We start from the raw sequence: 22,366 nt of genomic DNA on the forward strand, positions 1-22,366 counted from the left end.
GACTTGAGCCCCACCACTGTATGGGTTAGCCCTACCATAGATTACCCAACACTATATACAGAGATACTGTGTGAGAAACCAATGTGAGTTTGGACAATTGCTAAATATAAATTTATTTTAGTAGACCTCAACAATGGAATTATGATCAGTAGAAATGGCCATGACATGGGACCTTTAATGTAGCTCTGAGCACCCTTATTTTTCACTGTCAATTAAAAAAAACACCCACTGACTGGCAGTTTTAAAATGTTTATTAAAAAATAAAATAGAAAAAAATATATTTACATACAAATGTCAAAAAACCAACCAAAAAAAAACCAACCACAAGCTGGGCAGTGGGTCCCTCTGTCCACCGGTAGCTTAGTGTGCATTCAGAGGGCCACTGCTCACAGGAATCAGCCAGGACAAAGAGGGGCTGCCGCTCTCTCTAAACAGCAGCCGCCAGTTTAAAATCCCTCATTGTGTTGCAACGAGGGGTCGTATATCACTGCATCTACGTGTACGTGTGCGCGCTAAAATCTCAACGGCCCCGGCTGTCTCTGATGCTTCCATTACCCGGCGTTAACACTTATCTGGAGAATCAGAGCACAAGCTAAACCGCTGAGATTTTAATCCGTACAGACTTCTTCGGATACTGCATGTCAAGTCTTTGCTGTGGAGATGCTGCCAACTAATCTGTCAACAACCGTCTTTTACCAATTGTATTGCCAGCCTCTTAATCAATGCTTGTTCTAATCTCTAAAAGCTAGCATGGCTGACAGGGATGCAGTTTGAAACTACATCCTGGTTCTTATCCAATTTATTTAAGGGCTAGGATATCATGTCACTGAGAGTTTCATGCACCAAAGCGATGATGGAAGCTGTCTTTTTGTCAAATCATTGAATGAAAATGGGGTTTGTTAAGGTAGAGTTGATGATTAGCTCATCATCTGCGGTCAAATCAGAAAGACTTCATTTGAGAATTGATGCCAGGAGCAGTTTTGACTGACGGACAGAGTTGCCATGGTTTGAAAAAGAGAAAAGGTCAACGTAAATATTTTAACAGCACTGTAGAATTGTTTTTGGACACTTTCTAAAGTGCACCTGCAGAGGGCCAGTCGCTCTCGAGGTGCACCTGCTCATGAACCGTCTAATTTATAAAAAATAAAAAAAACTTGGTGTTAAGTCATGAGTCTTTCTCACACACGTTTCACTTTGTCACGCACTACACAGACCCAGACCATCGACATTAACATCCTCCATTCCTTACATTTGACTGATAGATGTAGAAAACTAGACTTTGAAACATTTTGGGGCCTTCATACAAACACAACGATGGGGGGGGGGGGGGTGTTTCACATGAGATGGCTTACGAGTCTTGACAGTCAGTAACATCAGTCCAAGAAGCAGTGTTTGTCATGTGGAGGGGAAAAAAGACCCAAAGGGAGAGACAAGAGTTGACACATAATCTGAATAATCCACTTGCATAGTAATAACACCAGCGTGTGTGTCGTGTTCGGGGCGAGTCACAGCCTTCGACAGCGTGTGTCTCACAGGAAACCACGAACACACACTCCAAGTAAACACAAAGAAAGGCATTGCAAACAATTAGCGGAAGTACCTGGCAATCAAAATATACACAAGATTCCTGAACGGAATCAAAATATAATTCCCTTTCACTGGGGGTCATTGGTTCAGGATGACCCCCCTCCTCCTCTCCTCCATCTCCTTTGTCTGGGAGCATAGAGGGGAAACCTTATCGTGAGCATCTTAGTGTTGGTCTGCGCTCTTTTACAGCTGCGGACAAGGGCTGGCCTCAGCGCTGGGATCAGTTTTCCAACAAATAGGTCCCTCGACCAGAGAGACTACGAGGATTTCTCTGTGGCCCTCTTTCGCTAATCTTAATTCAGAAACGCTGTTGCCTTCTTGGTCCCTCTTACAACATGTCGTACAAAGAGGACATAAGTTTAACAGGCCGAAATTCTGCGATGTATGGAAACGTTCCCTTAAAAATCCCCTCTGAGAGAAATGGCCAACCGATCCACACTTACGGAGAGATAAAAAAACACACACTCTCAAGGTGGCACTGCTAAATCTGCTCTTATAGACCAAATCAGAATTACACCCTCTGCTCTTGTTTTTCAGGATTTCCCATGATGCAATTTCCCATCACCCTACTTCCCTCCAGGATGCCTTAGACCAACTGGGCTGAGGAAAAAACTTCCAGGAGGAATTCCTTGTTAACCCCGCCCCTTTCCTACAAGACAGACGAAGGAAAGTGGAAGGAATATAAAAGGCAAAAGCTCCGTATCCCTTTAAACAGAGAGAAGAGAAGGAGGAGGGGTCTGAATGGGGGGGGTCCATCTCAACCTGATGAAACACAGCGCACACACTCACATAAACAACTATGGTACACACACACTCCAGAGAGGCTGCCCCAGGAAAGGATTCGTAAACAAAATTTTAAAACTCTACAAAAATAATACAACTGTATAAAAATGCCTTTACATATAAACACACAAAATTAAATAAGCATTTACTTTAGTTCCCGGAAGAAAAATAACATTATTGCACAAATGAAACGTTTGTTCTTAAGAGTATAAACTGTAAAAAAAAATATATAAAAAAAGAACCAGAGGCAGCTTGGCTGCAGACGAGGTCAGGTGAACTTGGCAACGGCGTCACCACCAAGTCAGTCAAAAATGAACAAAACAATAACAGTGAGAGACCTGAAACCAAGATGAGGAAGAAATACTGAAAGGAGCATAATACTGAAAACCTAAAAGAAGTCATGCAGAAATGGAAAGGTAGAGATTTTAGGAAGAAGATGCTGAGGGCTGTCGTTCTGTGTGGCGGCAGCCCGGGGTGAAACTGCTGGTCCTCGGTCCGTCCTCCTCAGAGACCGACGGGGGGTTTGCATCCAGAGAAAAGGGAGCAGAAGAGGGGGGGGGGGGAGTGGTTTCTATCTGCTGAGGCTAACCGGGAGGCTCTCCCTCTTCCTGCGCCGCCACGTGTTGCGGTGATACTGTGTGTGAGAGTGAGTGTGTGTGTGTCCGCGATTAACCAGCACGGGGTTGCTGACCAGCGGAGGGTTGTGGAAGCCCTTCACGTTGAACTTGATGCCATTCTGAGGAAGGGGGGGGGGAGATTAGAGAAGAGACAATTAATAAATACATCTCTAATATATTTACTGATGTTGCACAGGCAAAGAAATTACGTTTAAAAAAAATATATATATATATATATATATTCACTTCTATTATGTTTTTCTTGAATAAAACGTTATTATTTAATATTAGTCATACTTTAATAAGCCAGCAAGCTGTAAGGACTAAACCAAATGAAGCTCTAATCGATCATCATTTTTTAGTGTGAGTGTGTGAGACAAAGCTTGCCTTGATGGTGCGTTTGAGTGTGTGTGTGTGTGTGTGTGTGTGTGTGTGTGTGTGTGTGTGTGTGTGTGTGTGTGTGTGTGTGTGTGTGTGTGTGTGTGTGTGTGTGTGTGTGTGTGTGTGTGTGTGTGTGTGTGTGTGTGTGTGTGTGTGTGTGTGTGTGTGTGTGACAAAGTTTGCCTTGATGGTGATTTTGAGTGTGTGTGTGTGTGTGTGTGTGGCATCCGGCGCCTACCTTGTGTGTGTGGCTGGACAGAGGCAGGGGGCAGGAGGGGGCGGGGACATGAACGTGGGCGTGGGCGTGGGGGTGCATGTGGAAGAAGGGGGGGAGTCCGGTGTCTATACACACCTGTCTGCCAGGTATGGAGTGCATTGCTAGACCACCGGGCAGCTGGACGCGAGCCTGGGGGACAGAGGGGGAAATGATCTGTTACGGGGGGGAGCAACGACATCTAGCAGGGTTTCTCGACCGTGTTAAATATCAAATTAAAGCACTTTCAATGCACAATTCCTTCAAATTCAAAGACCTAAAAAGGCAAAATTGAGGCACTAAGCAAGGTAATAACATCCTTAAGATTAATAAGAAAATATTCCCTTTCTTATATAAAATGTGCAGATATCAATAACTTTTACTGATATAAGTCTAATCATGTTTTTGTTCAGAATTCAAAGACCTTCAAGCATTAAGGGACCTTGGGAACCATGGCTAGCTATTCTTGATTCAATCTCATTTCTGGCTTTAGCTACGACTACATATTTAGGGTTGATGGAGAAGTTACGATGATAGCTTAGCCTAGCATGATAACTCTTATCTCCATTCAGAAACAAAGCATTTCAAAACGTTTTGCTTTCCCACTTTGGATAGACTTGACAAAACAATACTTTTTATATTCTAATTTATATCATTGAGAAGATATTTTGGAAACATTCATTGCAATGAAATCAAAGCAACATATGTTCATTTTGGGTTCATCTCACTGAAGTAACCAAAATGGACTCACTGGTCTACGTTAAGTGTCACCCCTGGTGGCTGTAGCATACCCAGCATGCCTACCTGTGAGCCTGGATGCAGGAGGAGGTGGTGCCCCCCCATGCCGTGCTTCATGTTGAGGCACGGGGGCAGAGCTATCCCCATAGGCGGGAAAGACGGGAAAGGTGGCATGGTGGGCGGAGGGACGGGACACGGCAGCGCTGAGTCCGAGTCCTTTCAAACGACACCAAAAAGAAGAGATAATGAGTATGTCACTCCTGCACGTCTCCGTTTAAATACCACAGTATAATTAGATCCAAATGGGACGTGCTTCTGTTTGATAGGTCGGAGTGTATGGAAAAGGTTAAGCTGCATGTAGCTTCATCAGGTGGGTGGCAGTGTTTATACATTATGATGGATGTCAAGTGGTTCATCACATCGAACTGTAGTTGTGTATATCAGAGGTAAAACTGGTTAGGCAACGGTTAGTCTTTGATGTTTCATACTAGAGATGTCCCGATCCGATCACGTGATCGGGGATCGGAGCCGATCACGTGATTTTCAGAAGATCGGAATCGGGAGAAAAAAAATCGGGGATTGGGATTCTTTAAAAAAGAAAATATATATATATTTTCTGTATTCAATGTTACAAAACAAAAATGACCGTGTTCAAGTCTTAAAGTCATCCTTAGGCCTTAGTTTTGGTTTCAAATTACACAACATCATGTATGTGTTGCTTCTTTGGGGCTTGTTTTCATAGACCTGGTTGCTTATTTCTCTCAAATCTAGCAACAGAGTGGGCAGGGCGCAGTGTCTAATTGTAGCAGTAAGCTAACGAGTACTGATAAGCTTTATTTTGTTTTGATCCAAAGCTGCACAACTGAACTGATCCAATGCTGCTGTGAAAGAAAGAAGCTATATCCATGTTGGATAGAATATCCAATTTAAATAAAAAAATAACTTTAAGGGACGACTTGAATGCTTTTTTTTTTTTTTTCTCTTAATGCATTGCATAAAGATCGGATCGGGAAAAATCGGTATCGGCAAATTGTCAAAATCAAATGATCGGAATCGGATCGGGAGCAAAAAAAGGTGATCGGGACATCCCTGTTTCATACCATTACCATACCACCACCAGTGTTGTCTGCAGACATCATTATATATACGGGATTTATTTTAAATGACAAATATTGTCTCGTAAGGTCACGGTGTGTTAAGACCAAGCGTATAGCACATTTTTCAGAAGGAGCACAGAAACTAAATGCAAAGATGGAAATACTCCCAAAACATGACAGTGACTATCATTCGAGTGCTTCTACAGTTTGTGCTTTCTTACGTTGTCTGATCCCGACAGTGAGGAGACGGAGGAGGCCGAGGAGTGCTGCTGGGGGCTGGAGATGGACATGGGGGAGTCTGCGCTGTGGGGAGACCCCGAGTCCCTCTGCTGCTCCTCCAGCGCGACCCCCCCACTGGGCTCTGGCTCCTTGGGAGGGGAAACTGCAAACAACAAAGACATTTTACTAACTATACTATTAAAAAAAAAAATGGGTAAAATGTACGAACGTTTTAACCGTTATATACCTTTCTTCTTAAAACTCAATAAAAAGATTAGATTTTAACAAAAAAAACATTTATAGGCATAACATGATTTACTCTGTACTCCCCCTACAGCCTTAATGACGTACAGCACTCTTCCCTCATCGTTATAAAATGCCATATTAAAGTCTGAGGGATCGTACCTCTGTTGTCTGTTCGCACCAGATCCCTGCCCCCCCACTTCTTAATGATCCATTCCCTGTAGTCGATCACTTCCTGGGTCAACCTGATGATCCTCCCCATGGTGCTGCAGGACGGAGAAACAGATGGGTTTTTAAAAAAGAGCACAACTTTTATCCAGGGCATCTTGTTTTAAACTGTTGAATGCATTGAGTAGAAACCTTTCAGAGTCTTTGTTGGGGTAGGAGCGAGCGAGCGGGGACACGGCGTGACTCAGGACGATGTAGGCGTAGTCGAACACCTGCTTGACGTGCATGGCACCATAGGAGCCCCTCCCCACATCATTACCTGCATGGAGCAAAGACATACACAACAACACAATAGTTAATACTTCTGGGGAACGATGGCTAAGTACGCGGTGTGCCACTCAAGCTTTCATTTAGTTATTCTTAACTCCACGCTTGCTCACTTGCTAGACTCACTCAAAATCATTAGTTTGGTTTATGTAGTGCTTTATTGAACTCAGGGATCAACTTCAAACATTTGCCAAACTGTGTGAACCATTGACATTAAAGCCATTATGCAGATTTGTTAAAAAGGTTAGCATCTTTCAAATGATGTAATGGCATAGGGTTGTTTATGTACAAAGCACTAACATCCAGGTGCTGTCTATGTGTTTCTTTTATTACTCTGTGTGCTATCTTTATTTTTTTTAAACTACCACCAGATGTCCCCAAAATGGGGATTTTTCAAATCCTGATACATTGTATAAAATGATATGAACATGTGTGCTCATATAGGTCAAGTATTCCTCAGTACATTCGGAGGTGGCTGGTGAAAAGGGCAAAAGGGCACATTTCTACAAGTACACTGAATCTCTAGGTCTATAAAGTCTATCTGTTGATCACGCCTCCTCTTTAAATCAAATAACAAAATGACATGGCACTGAGTGACACAGTTTTAACACTTTGGTTACAATAACGGTAAACATTTTGTTTATTCTTCTTTGTCCTTTTTTACAGAGTAAAGTGATTGTAATCAGTTTTTTTACAATGCAGCTATTAAAAAAAGGTAATAAATACCCTTGGTAACTTTTGTATTTCAGGTGGAAGATAGATATGTCAGTACACACACACACACACACACACACACACACACACACACACACACACACACACACACACACACACACACACACACACACACACACACACACACACACACACACACACACACACACACACACACACACACACACACACACACACACACACACACACACACACACACACACACACACACACACACACACACACACACACACACACACACACACACACACACACACACACACACACACACACACACACACACACACACACACACACACACACACACACACACACACACACACACACACACACACCTGGGAGCAGCGGGTCCTCTATGCAGAGCATGGATGGTCTGTATCCATTTGTCATGGACTTCATGATCTCCTCTTTGGCCAAGTACCCGCCCCTATTTTTGATACGAATCCCTGTTTTCAAGTAGTTGAAATGGCGGCCGTACAACTCAAAGAACTCAATCAGCAACACGCCCAAATTCTCGTTGGGGTTCCTGGCGTCGATACGTGGATGGAGCTGAAAGAAAGAGCAATGGGAGAACTGATTACAAAAAAATAATTACTATGCATTAGTAATGATTACTATTGATGTCTGTTAACACTGGATATGTCAGAAGCTAAGTGCTACTACAAATTCTCCTATGAATGCTACTTTCATTAGCTAGCACATCCTGCACTGGGCTACTTCTTTTACATCATATGTATTTTTCAGGGAGCTGTCTGCATCTTCCTGTACCTGTAGAAAGCTGATGACCATGAGGATGAGGCTGTAGGAGCTGATTCCCCCGGTGAAGACTTCGTTAAGATCCCTCTGCAGCAGGAACTGCTTCAGGACAAAGATCAGGTAAGGCAGCACGGGATACATCTGAGGGAGGAAGAAGAGTCAGGTATGACAACACTTTATCTGTCAACCTCTGGATTAGGTAACGAAAGAGAGGATGTCTGTTTGACCCCGGTTCCATTTGTAGTCAATGAGGAAGAGTGGGGGTGTCTAGTGAGTTGTGAAGAATTAAATGAGCTTGAGATAGGACAAGACCAGTGGCAGTTCAAGAACATTTGACATGGGGTGGCAGAGGTCCTGCCAGGGTGGCGGACAGTACGTGGTTAAATCATGCCCTAACGAACGTGTTCTTAATGCACAAGAGAAACAAGGTGTTCAGACAAACTCAAATATAGTATAAAACAGCAGAAAATACTCATGGTACCCTAGAATTCTGTTTACTGTAAGTACAGTCAAAGTACTTAGTAATAATTAAGTACACAAATGACATCACCCATCTCTTAAGAGAGCTAAAGGTGACCTGTGCAGCAACACATTTCAATAAATATGTCAATACTAAGAGCTGCTAGATTGTGCTGCTGTGATGGAATATGTATGCAAGGAGAATACAAACATACCATGTGGTCCAGCTGGAGTCTCATCTGCCTCCTGATCCCTGCCTCTGTCCCTCTTTCTGACACTTCCTCTTTATTCCTCACATACATTTCTTCTTCTTCACTAATGTCTTCATCTCCTCCTGGCTTCCTCCTGCTCTGACCCTCCTGGTGTCTTCAGTGAACTCTCTTTTCCTTTTCCTCTTTCTGTTCATCCTGATCATTTCTCAGATATGTCTTTTTGTTGTTGTTGACTCACTCCAGCTACTCTTGGGAAAAGCACTGGTACAAATGCTTTTATAACTTTACACGTTAGGGCCATGTAGCTGATAAGTAGCATAGCCTATAGTCAATATAAAATCAGAAAGTATTTATCAAACGCACACAGGCAGCTGTGTTTAGACCCAGTTGACGGTAAAGGATGTATCCTGGTTTCATTGATCTGGCCTCGTTGCTGTGACGTGTAATTTACATGGATTTAATAGTACCGCATAGTTTAGCAAATAAAAGTGATCGATCTCCCAGGTAGCGCTGCCTGCGTAGTATTTTGTATCGTAACGCCCCAAACAGCAACCGTCTGTTAAACGCCATCAATTCGAAAAGCAGCGTTTTATTAATATTTTGTTTCAAGCTCTCGTCTTTAGTAAAAAATAAATAAAAGGGGAAATGCTCGAGGGGAAGCTGATCCACCTTCAGGTGCTGGGACAGCTCGGTCTCTCTGCAGCTGTGTGAGCTGCGGTCAGTTTAATGCAGGGCCGTAGCTCCGTTTTTAACGGGCCTAAGATGATATTTAAAATGATTCGCTTTGTATTCATGTAATGCTTGTTTCGTTGCTTGTGGACATAGTGCAGACTTGTTTCTACAGTTTTAGGGCCCCCCCTTGCCCCCCCCGTAGATCTGCCCCTGGATAAGACTATATTCAAATTGAACAGCAAGTAATTCACATTATTGTAAAAATAATTACAATATGCTTTACTTAGCACCAGGGGTGGGAATATTTAGCATTTGCAGAATGAGTACTTTTATTTTTGTAGTTCTAGTATATTTTGATGCTTATAGATTTGTACTTTTACTTGTAGTTGAGTATTTTTACTTGTACTCAAGTTAAGATTCTGAGTATTAAGTTCCAATACTGATGGTACTAATTGATATACCAGCACTACCTGCAGCCTGAAGAGTGGAAAAACCTAAGGTAGCTTACAATAGTCATGTTTTCGCAATAACTGTGACTAATAATAATAATAATACGTATAATGTGTCATCCCTATTTGATTTTCTTTTAGTAAGCTTTAATCCTGCCAAACCAGTGAAAACCCCTGCTGAAACCACAGTTTATGCTGAAACCACAGTGATCTCATTCTTGTTTTTAAAGTACAGCTGACTAACCAACTTTCAATTGATGTGTTGTGTAAATTGCTCCACTCCACCATCCATGAATCACTCTTTCTAGCGTCCAACAGGATCAAACGTACTAAAGTAATGTGTTAAATGGGGCTTCCTAGAGCCTGTGACTTAATAACGTGCTGAACCCCCTTGAGGGCCCGGGAATGGGAAATACAAATATTCTCCTTTTCCAATTGAAAAGTGAGCATGACCTTCTGGCAGAGTGTGTGTGTGTGTGTGTGTGTGTGTGTGTGTGTGTGTGTGTGTGTGTGTGTGTGTGTGTGTGTGTGTGTGTGTGTGTGTGTGTGTGTGTGTGTGTGTGTGTGTGTGTGTGTGTGTGTGTGTGTGTGCGCGCCAGTGGAGCAGCGGGGCTTGGTTGACTTTTCAAATATGCTTTTAGAGAAGTAATGCTGGGAGATAGACTCCAACTGGCTGCGTGGGAATCTGACATGTGAGGATTAGCTCTGAGCTGACCTCTCAATGACAAGTCAGTCACACCCATGCATTAGCAACATCAACTTTCAGTGGGTTGAAGCTGGGAGTGGATGTCAACAGGAGGCTTTCCAGCTCAGACATGCACTCCCAGAGGAGCATAATACATAAAGAAACAACAACAACAACAACAAAGGGGGAGAAGAGCCAAAAGCTGAAACGCCAGCTCCTGGAATTCCTCTCGTGCATTAGCTACTATAACCGTGACTGAAGTGAGCAGAGATCCACCTTCCGCAGGAATTTTGTTAGAGCCATGGGGAGGAATTCACCTCCGCCGAGTTGATTTGGCAGCGAGGTTTTTCAGCAGCAAAACAGTACTGAGTTAAGTGGAGATTATTCTGAGCACGGTTGCTGGGGTCTGCTCCAGCTTCACTTTGGAAATGAGATGTGCCAACGCCAGATGAAGTGTAATGCTTTAAAGTGCTCTCTGATTCACAGGGAACTTCTACAGTTCTCTATTTAGACGCCGCTGTAAAAATAGTAATTGTGTGACTCGTCTGGTGGTCTTTATTTAAATATGTCTACATGACATTTTTCTGTTCTCTTCTTACATATCTATTTGTTGCTTGTATTGTGGATTTCCTGTAGTCAATGAAGACTTCAATTCCCTATCTGGTTTAAAAATGCAATGGATTCCTTTGCGTGATTTGATGCCTTCTGGTCTGATTTGATGAATATAATTGATTTAATATAGTTTGCTATCTGTGTACTTTTTTTATTTTTATGTATGCGCCATGACATCAAGTCAAATTCCTCGTACGTGTGAACCTACCTGGCAATAAACCCCATTTCTGATTTTTGATTTTTAAATGAAATATCACTACGATAACACACGCACCTGTGAGCTGCACATCCTGACAGGCGATAAATGTATTTCTCACCTTAACATAACCTTTAATGAAACTCGCCGCCTTGACACCAGTCTCCACATTGAAGCTGATGTCCACCTTCACCTCCGTCTCCTGGTCTGTCAGCTTGATGATTGGCACCTGCAGGCAGAAAGGGTGACATACATTGGCAAACAGTCTCTGTGTGATGAGGCAAAAAAGGAAACATGTTCCAACAGACAGCCTTGAGGACGCAAATGCTAATCCAAAAATTTAAAATTCAGCCATTAGCTACTTATTATCATGTCAGTACAGACAGCATTTAAGCAAGCTGTGGTTAGCTTGTTTGTGTGCACACGACGCCACATGATGATGGTGCATGTAACAGAGCTACCATACCATTGGGGGGTTGAGTGGGTGTGACATATTATATGCATTTTTTGCAGACATACTTGGGTTTAACTTTAAATAGAAAAAGAAACCTTCAAATAACAGGCAGTTCACAGTGGAGCATTGTGTGTTGAACTAGTATACGGCGCTATTGTAATACTAAGGTGTACAGTTTTTAAAATCTAAACACTTTTCCAGCTATGTTAACCTTAAAAAGGTGTCAACGTCTTAAAGCCATTATCATCCCATCTTGAGTGTGGCTTTGAAAGCTTCTTTTTGTAACAGAACTCGTTTCTTCTCATGTCACTTTGTGTATTCATCAGCTGTTGACCCAAATTAATATATTATTGAAAGTTTTGATCCTGATTATTTAATGCTTAGCTAGCTGTAGTCAGATATGGAGACGCCGGGATACAACAAACAAATGACGAACAGGGCCGTTTCATTTGAAATATTTTAGGTTTACATGAATGATTGTGTAGATGGAACACCATACTATGTTAGAAACCTAGCATTTGTCAAGGAATATAATCAAATCCAAGCATTTTCTGTATGTTAAAACCATGACGGTTAAAATCTATAATGTTGTACAAACACTATGAACTGTGTATTTACATTTGAGCAGGGGAAATGACCACTCCACTGGCCGAGTGCCACTAATCACGCAAACAGATGGAAGACTCTTAATTAATGTCCATTTTTCCATGGACATAAAATAGTAATTGAGCCAAAGCTTTAGACATCCAACGGACTGTTTGAAGTCCAGAGGAACTTTTCTAGGGATGTAATAACTTCTGCCAAATTAAGCTTTGCCTGGGTTTGTTACAACTGGTCCCGCATTTACTGTGACTAACATTCTATTATTCACTTGGAAGAATAAAACTAAGATATGTGCCAGATCAATGAAAATGGGATATTTAACCGTTATTTGATCAAATACGCTCGTGTTTGATGGATATCTGATGTGGAAAACAAGTGCGGTTTTATTTAGGGACTCAATATGAAGACATTCAAGTGCTCTGGTTACTCACCGTAGCTTTGTCCAGCACTTTGATGGAGAAAGGTTCTGCCACATTATGTTTGCGAAGGGCTTGTTCCAGGTCTTGCAGCGGGGGTCGATCCCACTTCCCAAACACCACCAGGTCAATGTCACTGAGGGCAAAACCAGTCCGAATGTTGAATTACTGAACAGGTATAAAAATATTCTATGTTTTTTTAAATAACATATCATGAGGGTCTTACCTGGTTGGAAGGTACAGCCCTGTGCTGAAGCTGCCAAATATTTGGACCTGGAAAAAACAATGTTGAAGAAATATTACAAAACAATTACCAAACTGATGAGTAGTTGAAGAAAAGAAAGAAATACAAATAAAAGGCACTGGCATTTCATAGCCCTTCTTATCACATTCTAAATATAATGAGTTTGGCTTCATTTTGAAAGTACAGATACTGTATCGTGCAATAGCTCATTTGTCGAGATGATTTATTAATCTGTCTCAAACTATTAGGAACTAGGTATTTCCACTTTCCACTTTAGAGACAGTAAACGCTAACAAGTGAAGTAAACTACCAAATTAAGTAAACAACAGCTAAGGGAAAAATGCAGTGTGTGGAGGCTGCCTGCGAAAGATATCCAAAAGGAAGCAGAGTTCTTTTCCTTTCCATCTGGTAAACACGACAAGGCAATGGCACAAAGACAGGCCAGGATTAATAGGCTGAGATGAAAAGGGAGGCTGGTACAAATCAGGGTCTTGATCCATTTACCTGACAGTCAGGCTCAGAGGAAGAGGGAACGACTGGCAGCCAACCAATCAGCACTGCGCATGTTTCACATGATGAGGTAATGAAGGGGGCATTACGTTAACACTACGTCTCTGCACTCCACAAACTACTGCAGGACCCTCCATCACCAACTCTGAATATGCAACGTGAGACAAACTGACTTATAATTACTTTTGATGAAATTACTTATTATTTGTTACTCTGTCGTTGTTATTTTGCAGTTGTAAATTGCAGTTAGCATAAATATCTCTGCATTAACTATTTATCTGTGCAATATCACTTATTATATATTATACTATATTACAGTGTATATTATCATATATTGTCATGAAAAACAGACTTTTTCCTTTCTTTTGCATAATACATTTGGGTATCTGGAGTGACAGACAGCCCATAAATTGTGAAATAAGATAACCTAGTCAGTTCAATGGACTGCCTTGCTCAGGGAACATGGGATTCTACAAGTCATTCAGATTTTACGCCTGCTCCATTGTCATTAGAAAAATACTGTATTTCAATGATCACCTCCACATATTGCTTCAAAAGCTACTCCTATCACTCTGAGAAACAAAGCATAATAAGCACATCTCCCCAAGTGTCCAACTGCGCCTTTAAGTTGAATAGAATACAAAGCAGGAATAGGAGAGTAAAGTGTCTCACGACAATTCTAACTCAAATTCATTTCTGCAAGCACTGAAGGAATTGAAAACCGAATAGAAACAAGGAATACGTTGGTGTTATCTTGAACAGACACTCTCAACTTTAAAAGAGTGTTAAAACACACAATCTCAACAAAGAGTTAGAAGCAATCTGAGATCAGAGTTAGTGCGTGTGTGCCAATAATTCTCCCCTTAGAGTGGGTTGCATGATTTAAGAGACTGCTCTCTAATGGCGCATTTCTTCCATGGCACGGAGCGCGGTTTAAGCGTGCCGTGTCGTGCCGGGCCCGTTTTTGGTTGCGGGGCTACTTTTTCACCTTCTTTCTGGCCCGACCAAATCTTGGTTCTATCGGGGCCAACAAACAGGGCTGAGTCGGGCTGGGTTTGCTCAACTAGAGAGAGAATCGCTGGCAAGGGGGCTACAACTACAACAAGATGAACATATTTGACCGTGATTTAATTGTAATACACGTTTCAAAATGATGCCGAAGTAACAACATACTGATACTGGTTAGTAAAAACCATGAATTAATGCTTTGACATATCTGCAGACAGACGGCAGGCGAAAAACCTTTTAAAATGCTTGTTTTCTGAATGGAGATCGGCTAAGCTAACGTTGTATATGCTCCGACCGTCCACACTCACAACAACGGCCTATACAGACATAAATAAACCAGCGACTGTATTCGCCATGACACAGACACTCTGTGGTTTGGACTTGTTTAACTTTTGTCTAGTTTCTGAACAGATATGAGGAGCTGTGAGGTCTGAGTGCTAACAGCTAACAGCTGATGTTGTTTTTCTGGGGTGCTCATTGAAGATGACGTCACGGATACACTGCGTTACTACAGATACTACCCCAGTTCCTAAACTGTAATGGAAGCGCAGCATTAAAGTGAGCTGGGCCTAACAGGGCCTAACAAAACCGTTGAGCGAGGCCTGCGGTGGAAATGCGCCATTAGATATAACAAATTTGAAAGGGGGGAAATTGATCCTGATAAACGGACCGAGTTTTTGTGTGTGTGTGTATGTGTGTGTGTGTGTGTGTGTGTGTGTGTGTGTGTGTGTGTGTGTGTGTGTGTGTGTGTGTGTGTGTGTGTGTGTGTGTGTGTGTGTGTGTGTCTTACATTTGCAGTTGGCCACAGCTCCTTGATGACCATCTCTATCCGGTTCACCACCTCCTTCCTCATAGCTGCTTCCTCTGGGCGAGGAGACATGAAGTTGTAGAAGTCAATCACCTCCTCGTGGAGTCTGGAAAGAAAGGAAGATTAAAGATAACAGTTATTCCCAACAGTAATGCTACGCTATGCTACATACACTAGTATGCTAAGGAGTCTTGCTCAGGACTATTTCATATTGCAAATGCATGAACAGCTACACACTTACTTTATTGTTACACCATATCTGGCTAATATTCTAAAGAAAAATAAAACTCTTTCCAGGTGGCCCAAGATAAGTTCCCTTGTTATCACTGTGCTGGTTAACCCGCATGATGCCAGCGACAGGGAAGCAAAGCAACACATTTTTGCCCTGAATGTTATTTCAGAATTACAACTGTGTGAAACCATGAGCTGTTCTTTCATTCAAGTCAAAATTGTTTCTTAAGAAACACAAGCGAGTTCTTGTACTTCTAAAGGTGGCATATATTTTGAGACAAAGCCTATCTTTTCAATGTAGAAACGTGTCCCATCAAGTACAGAAACTGTAACCAGGCACTAACCCACAAATAAGACAGAACATAAATGGTCATGGTAAAGGGAGAAACAAACAATCTTATCTCACCATCAGTGTCATCAAGAAAGAGGTATAACACACCTTTACGGTTTTCAGAGGACATGGAAGAGGGTTTGCTAAAACAATGAGGGCCATGTCAGCCTTAGCATGCCGGAGGTCCCAAGCCTTATTGTGGTTGCTGATATTGTTTTGTGGGGCTGCATATAATGTAAAGATTTCCAACCAGTCAAATGCCTCCGAACAGTGGAACTCTGTTCAACCCCGAGGCCATTCATTTTTTTCTAGGAAAGCATGCCATGATGTCAGTGTGAAATACAGAACAGGGAGACAGAACAGGGAGACTGTCACAATCAATTACCAGCGCCTGAAGGAAATGCAGTCTGCCCATGTGGCCACTCTTTGGGGAAACTCTCTGCCAGCAGGCCAGGGCGTATCCATGCCAATAGTCCAGTGATTACAGAGGGCTTGCTGGTTGTTGGGCCCCCCACAGTCAAAATAAACTGCTGCTCTAGCTAGCCCTTACAAACTAGTGTGTCATCTCCTCTCCTTAACTTTAGGGTCCAGTGTTAAAGAATGAATTACATAAAACTATTTTTCTATTAACCTAATCCCGGATCATTGCAATATTATACAACATAACTACACTTTAATTTAAATGTGCAATTTTAAGAGGAGATCCCTCTATGTAGGACTTCAAAGTATACCCCTGAGGGAAACTACTTTAAGTGCGCAAACCAAAACGTGCATCAGAAAAATACTTGCACAAATACAAACAACCAAAGAAAAGAACATATGTTATCCTCTAATAGCAGGAAAATATCATTAATAACTTTAATGTTGTTCAGTGTCTTTAGGATTTAGGGTTTTTAGGATACTAAGCATCAAGCAGGGAACATGCTTTCATGACCGACACCGATTCCTTGTACAGAAAATTCCCAGATGGGTGCAACCAGCCATTACAAATATCACAAGGTCATGCAACACATGTTGAAGTTCCTTGGTCATCCGTTTAGGGTGAAGGTTTTTACAAGAGCAAAATAATCACCCTTATAACATTAAACTAAGACAATCCTTTCATTTAATTATAAAACTCTTACTACATTAACAATGAGGGTCTTATGCAGGTATATTACACCTACCGATCCATTATAAAAATACCACAATGGAAAAAGTTAAATACAGCTTTAGATATACAATCCAGGTAAAACCTATACTAGAGTTAATGTACTTAAACTATGTACCAATACATTTGTATTGCATTGCATTAATTTCCCCTTCCTTTAGCGAAAGTGTATTTACTTTAGGTCCTATTCTGTCTGATCATTAATTTATGTATGTATTTGAACAAGGACCATGCATACAAATACATTAATCTTAGAAAAGAAAAGAGATGATTTATGCCAGATTTCAGCTCATAGTTTATTTCCATCTGCAGTATGTGTTATTTAAGTGTTGTTAAGTGAAAGCTACATGTAAAATAACCTGGAATAAGTTAGTTAAATATGACTGCAACTTTTATGTTTAAGATCTAAATAACTTAACTTACTGAAAAACGGTTTTACTTCACTAAAGTATGAAAAAATGGAGTGGAAAAGGCTGGAATATACAATAAACCAGATCATCCTTTAAAGAAAGTTGTTTTCTATACTCCCAAAGCAAGCTAATGTATTTATTTGACTAAATAAAGCAATACATTAGAAACAGTACAGGCCCATAGGAGACTGCCTGGGATGAATGAACTGCTCATTTTACCTCACCCAACATTACACAAGTTGAGGGTTATCTAACCCCTTTAGCTAACGCCAAGGCTAGTTGTAGTATTTTATAACAACACAAGTTTAAACGGTTCTTTCTGGAAAGTTGTTACATTTGTGATTAAATTGGTAACCGCTTAAGTAACTAAGTACATTTACTCAAATAGTGTACTTAAGTATTTCATTTTATAATACTTTGTACTTCACCCAACATGATTTGTCATGTTACTTGCATTACATGTCACTTGAGGGTTATCCAACCCCTTTAGCTAACACCCAGGCTTGTTGTAGTATTTTAAAAATAACACCACTTTAAAATGTGCCTTTTCCCTAAATTTAATGCAGAATGTATTCCATTGTACAGTATTTAAAATTTGACATTCTGTTTATGTTATTCTATTAACATGTATGTATGTAGACTCCTGCATTTCCCTGGTTACTTACTACATTCATTGCAACATTTCGATTTTGGTATTTTATTTAACATGTTTATCGTTCTCTTCCCATGCATTAGTTTGCACATTGGTCTTGCAACATATAGCACTATTCTATTTATACTCTGTTTCTTCAAGCACTATTTTAAGTTATTTTAAATTAGTTGTGTGGCTTATATTTATTTTATGTGGCATTGCTGGAGGAGCCTGTGACTTAAGATGTTCATTGCCGTGACTACACTGTTGTGCATAAGCTTTCGAAATTTAAAATAATGTTGAGACAAAAGAGATAACCGTTAGCTAACCTTAGCCACATCATGCTAACAAACCGACTGAAGAGCAACATATCCGGTTAAAACCTTCTAAATAAATCACCCTTTAGATAAAACACTTAAATAAAAAGTGTTGTTGTATTGAAAGACACTATTATAAACTCCTCAAAAACGCTTGCTTTTTAATCTCACTTCTCAGTAGTTTGTTGTTATTTTGTGATTTCTTAACGGCTAAATTCAAACTTCAAGTAGAACATCCGAGCACTTCCGGTTTTGTCGGCGTTTCTAACGGTAGCTTGTCAGCTATAAAGCTAACAGCCCAACTCCAGTTTAAACTGCAATGTCGTACAAAGCATTAACTGTGTTAGCAAATACATATCTTTATTGCGTTTTATGAGCCATAATATTGTACAAATATGTATTTAGAATTTTCAAGCAACTTTTAACCAATCAAACCAAAAGACAAATATGTAATCTAATATGTTATTTATGTCAATAAGCTATTTCAAACTGCTACTACAACAGTTTATTTTAGCCATGGTTGTGTACTTATTTGTCTTCATTTAATTAAATTCTAAGGCGTGCTTTTTTTTTTAAATATCATTGCTTGTCTATTTAACCGGCTATGTCACTTTTTAAATATCCCCGCTGTGGGAATAATAAATAACAAATAAGATAATACTTGATCGATCCCAAATTGGAATTGTTTAAACACATATGTACATTTTCTGACCTTTTTGATCTTGATGCTGTACATTTAACCCCTTTAAACCCCCGAGCAGTGATCACTTACCCCAGGACCCCAGGGCTGTACTTCCTCGTCTTCCATGGCGTCCAAGAAGTGCACGTATAATTACCATTAGTGCAGTTTGAAAGCAAGTAATTCATCCCATAAGTGCTCGCTTTGTTGTCACTTTTCCTCCGGCCTGGATGGTGATTGTGTGTGGGGTTTTCAGGTACGGAGGGGTGAACCTGATGGCGCTTCATGCAAAGCTGCTGGAAAGCCGGGAGCTGATAGACATTATTATCCATGCCGTGGAGGAGGAAATTGGCACCCCCGACGTTTTTATTTGTATTATTAATATTGCCTGTTACATTTCCACCCATAGTCCTCTCACAGCTGGAAGGGGTGCGGAACTCCTGCAACGCCGTGGTGGACGAGATTCCCCTTTTCTGTAGCAAGGTTTTCTCCTCTGGTTCAGCGGTGGAGTTGTCGTTGGACAGCCTTAAATCCAGGGAGGAAATCGCAGTGCTAGTGATGCTCTGATGGCTGCTGCTGCTCTTGCTAGAAGCCACATTTTTTAAAACCCCCAACGCAGCGTATTTCACACACTGGTTGTAATTCTGGTGCTGGGCGGAGGAGAGGGTCCGTGTTCCCTGAGAGGTCTCCCAGACGTGCATCCATAAGGCGTTCGCAGGTCCTTTCTGTTCCGGCTGAATCCAAGCTACCCTCGGATCCATTCAACTTATTTTTCTCTGGTAACCCGCCCCCCGTTACTACCACACAAAAGCCCCGTTTTAAAATATGCTCCCCTGGTGTCCCTTGCAAATGTCGCTGCTCTGTGCCAGATAATGAAAAGAGAATTTAAGCATTAAACCGGAATGATAAACTGTCCCATTTACACACCGCTAGCTGCCGGGGGAAAAAATGCTAGCCGTTTCCTACGGGAATTCAATATGGCGTATTGTCTTCAAATCCATGCGCATGCGCTGTATGGTGGGTTTCTTAAACGATGACTACGCCCACTCCTTCATCTCTCTCCGGCCGGGTGATGAATTGCACATCGTACATATTTGAATTTTAATTCGATAAATATTTAATTGAAAAACAAGTAATTAAATCCAAGGTAAATCGTAAATGTGTATCAGCCCTGTGGTCCAATGGCTCTTGCAGAAGAACACTATACTGTCTTTTTTAATTGAATTGAAATAGCTTTATTGGCATGACCATAATGACATACAGTATTACAATTTACAAATGATAACATCTATACATCAATAATCTACTGTTATAGAAAACAAAATACTTTTTGAACATGAACTAGAAAATACATTAAAAAAATATATTTGATGATAAACTGCCAATAGAATTACCAATTACATTGCATTTACTGTAGCTGACACTTTTATCCAAAGCGACTTACAATTCCTTGTAATTTGTATGTGGGCACTGTGGTCCATTTGCTCTTGCAAAAGCTCATTTATTACTACTGTACACTAACATCCAGCATCCTTTATATATGTTGAAATGTTGGCACAGATTTACATTAAAATAAGAAAATGTGAGGCATTTATGTGCATCTATAGCTGTGGATTTTAGAGCCATTTTGGACTTGAGGGAATACAGTATGTCTGCCCAGATACGCCAGAAAGATAGAGACAGCTTGTGTCTTTGTGAAGTTAACCATTAAACTGTTTGACGAATTAGAAACACATAACACTTCGACAAAATGCAATTAAGATCCGACAGAGGAGATGTTATCATCTCAAATAGGGGCCATAATCGCAACATCTGGCACTCAAAATGCTGCTGACACACATTCAAACAGCAGAAAACTCAGCATTCAACAGGAAAATCATAGTTCTTTTCACTTTCTGATCGCAAATGGAGATCAGGATCTTTTTCCTTTTTTATTGTTTGAGATGCACTCTGCAGACCGTGAATCCAAATGCTCATTTCCAAGGGGCAATGCACAGCAGGTGGTGTTGATCATCCCAGGCTCTCTATGCCTCCCAGCCCAGTAACAGCCATCTCGCAGCCCATTAAGCTCGGTGATGGAGCGGAGGCAGGCTGGATAACCAGCACCTTCTGGGATGTGTGTGCATGTAAAAGAAGAAGAGTGAGGGAGAGAGGGCCTTGCATAATGCCCGCCCCCAACTCCTGCTACTCACGTGCAGCATGTGACAGAGTCAAGGAAAAAACCCCAGAGCCAACTGTGTGCCAGCTAGGATATGTAGCTCTCTGACTGTATGCATACACACAGCTGCTCACAGCCCACTGTACGTCCATATAAATCTAAGCTCTTCTTTCTATCTCCCCCTATCTTACAGTGTGCGAACCACAGGCGCTTGAGTGACTCACCAGAGTGAATAGGTTATTCCTCTCATCTCTCATGTCACAGACTAGGCCCGAGCCAAAAGACTGTGTGCCAGTGTGTGTGTGCGATTTCAAGGCTGGTTTGCCTCATTGTCAGCTTTTATGGGATTACTGCATTGGTGACGACTGGACCATGGCTGACAGATGCCTCACACACACATATATATATATATATACAGTCAGGGGCAGGGTTGGAGAACTGTATGCTCTCAGGCATAACAGTAATAGCAGATAATATTAAGAGAGCAGGCAGTAGTCAGAGACTGCATGTGGCTTGAATAATAATGAGGCCGCCGAACGTTCCAGATATTTAACCCACATTAGTGGGAAGCTGCATTTACACTGTTGAATCAACAGCTATATCACATATCTACACATGAACATATCGCCTGTGGTGGGTCAGTCACATTGTGGCTTTTTATACAGCATAACAAGGAAAGCATTATAATTGGCCCAGCAAATATTTGCAGAGCACAAATCCCGATCTGCACTACCAGTCAACGTGCAACCACGTACAGACAAAACAGGTTTAGACCTGAAAATGTAGCCTATGCGTGCTGATGTGCGCCGCCTGTAGGCAAAAATAACACACATTCTAAAATGTTAAAGGGGCCTATTATGATTTTTTTTTAGAGCTTCCCTTTCCTGTGTTGTGGTATACTGTATGTCTTTGTGCATGTAAACGGTCTCCAAAGGCTAAAATTGTAGATTTTCATCCAGAGGGAGTTTCTCTCCCACACAACAAGAATATATACATTTTGTTAATGGCAAGAACAGTTTTTCCGGTCACATGGGTTATAGTGTACTTCCTTAAAAAACACCGGCTACAAAAGTTCAAGGTTATACAGAAACCTAATTATCGTAGAACGCTAACATTTGCAAATGTATAGTCACAACTTGAATTCCCAAACCCTCCCACATCAGTCATAGAAAAAGGAACAGACACCACTGTTTGTTTCCCTGTGGAGGAAGTGTTTTTATGCAGCTA

At 41.2% G+C, this 22,366-nt stretch overlaps 1 protein-coding gene across 2 annotated transcripts; it reads right to left on the minus strand.

Moving 5' to 3' along the window:
* Nucleotides 1-233: 233 nt before the first annotated feature.
* Nucleotides 234-19,982, minus strand: tent4a (terminal nucleotidyltransferase 4A). Of its 2 annotated transcripts, none has more exons than XM_079656175.1 (13): nt 19,075-19,982; nt 15,215-15,338; nt 12,889-12,935; nt 12,678-12,798; nt 11,311-11,418; nt 7,917-8,045; nt 7,484-7,697; nt 6,279-6,405; nt 6,081-6,184; nt 5,678-5,838; nt 4,426-4,575; nt 3,721-3,774; nt 234-3,106 (listed from the first exon to the last, which is right to left on the minus strand). In XM_079656175.1, exons 1-13 carry the CDS (start codon nt 19,740-19,742, stop codon nt 2,942-2,944), a joined length of 2,172 nt encoding a protein of 723 aa, XP_079512301.1. In that variant the 5' UTR covers nt 19,743-19,982; the 3' UTR covers nt 234-2,941. The 2 variants fall into 2 exon arrangements, with proteins under 2 accessions (XP_079512301.1, XP_079512300.1); XM_079656174.1 differs by having other exon boundaries at nt 3,607-3,774.
* Nucleotides 19,983-22,366: the final 2,384 nt, after the last annotated feature.

This window comes from Notothenia rossii (genome assembly GCF_949606895.1).
Source record: "Notothenia rossii genome assembly, chromosome: 10".
Lineage (NCBI taxonomy): Eukaryota > Metazoa > Chordata > Actinopteri > Perciformes > Nototheniidae > Notothenia > Notothenia rossii.

Coding starts and splice junctions, on each gene's coding strand:
- tent4a (XM_079656174.1), bottom strand. CDS start 19,742: ATGGATCCGAGGGTAGCTTGGATTCAGCCGGAACAGAAAGGACCTGCG. Junction 12,936..15,214: donor AGCTGTGGCCAACTGCAAAT/GTAAGACACACA, acceptor TGTTTTTTCCAG/GTCCAAATATTTGGCAGCTT. Junction 3,775..4,425: donor TCCTGCATCCAGGCTCACAG/GTAGGCATGCTG, acceptor TCTGTCCCCCAG/GCTCGCGTCCAGCTGCCCGG.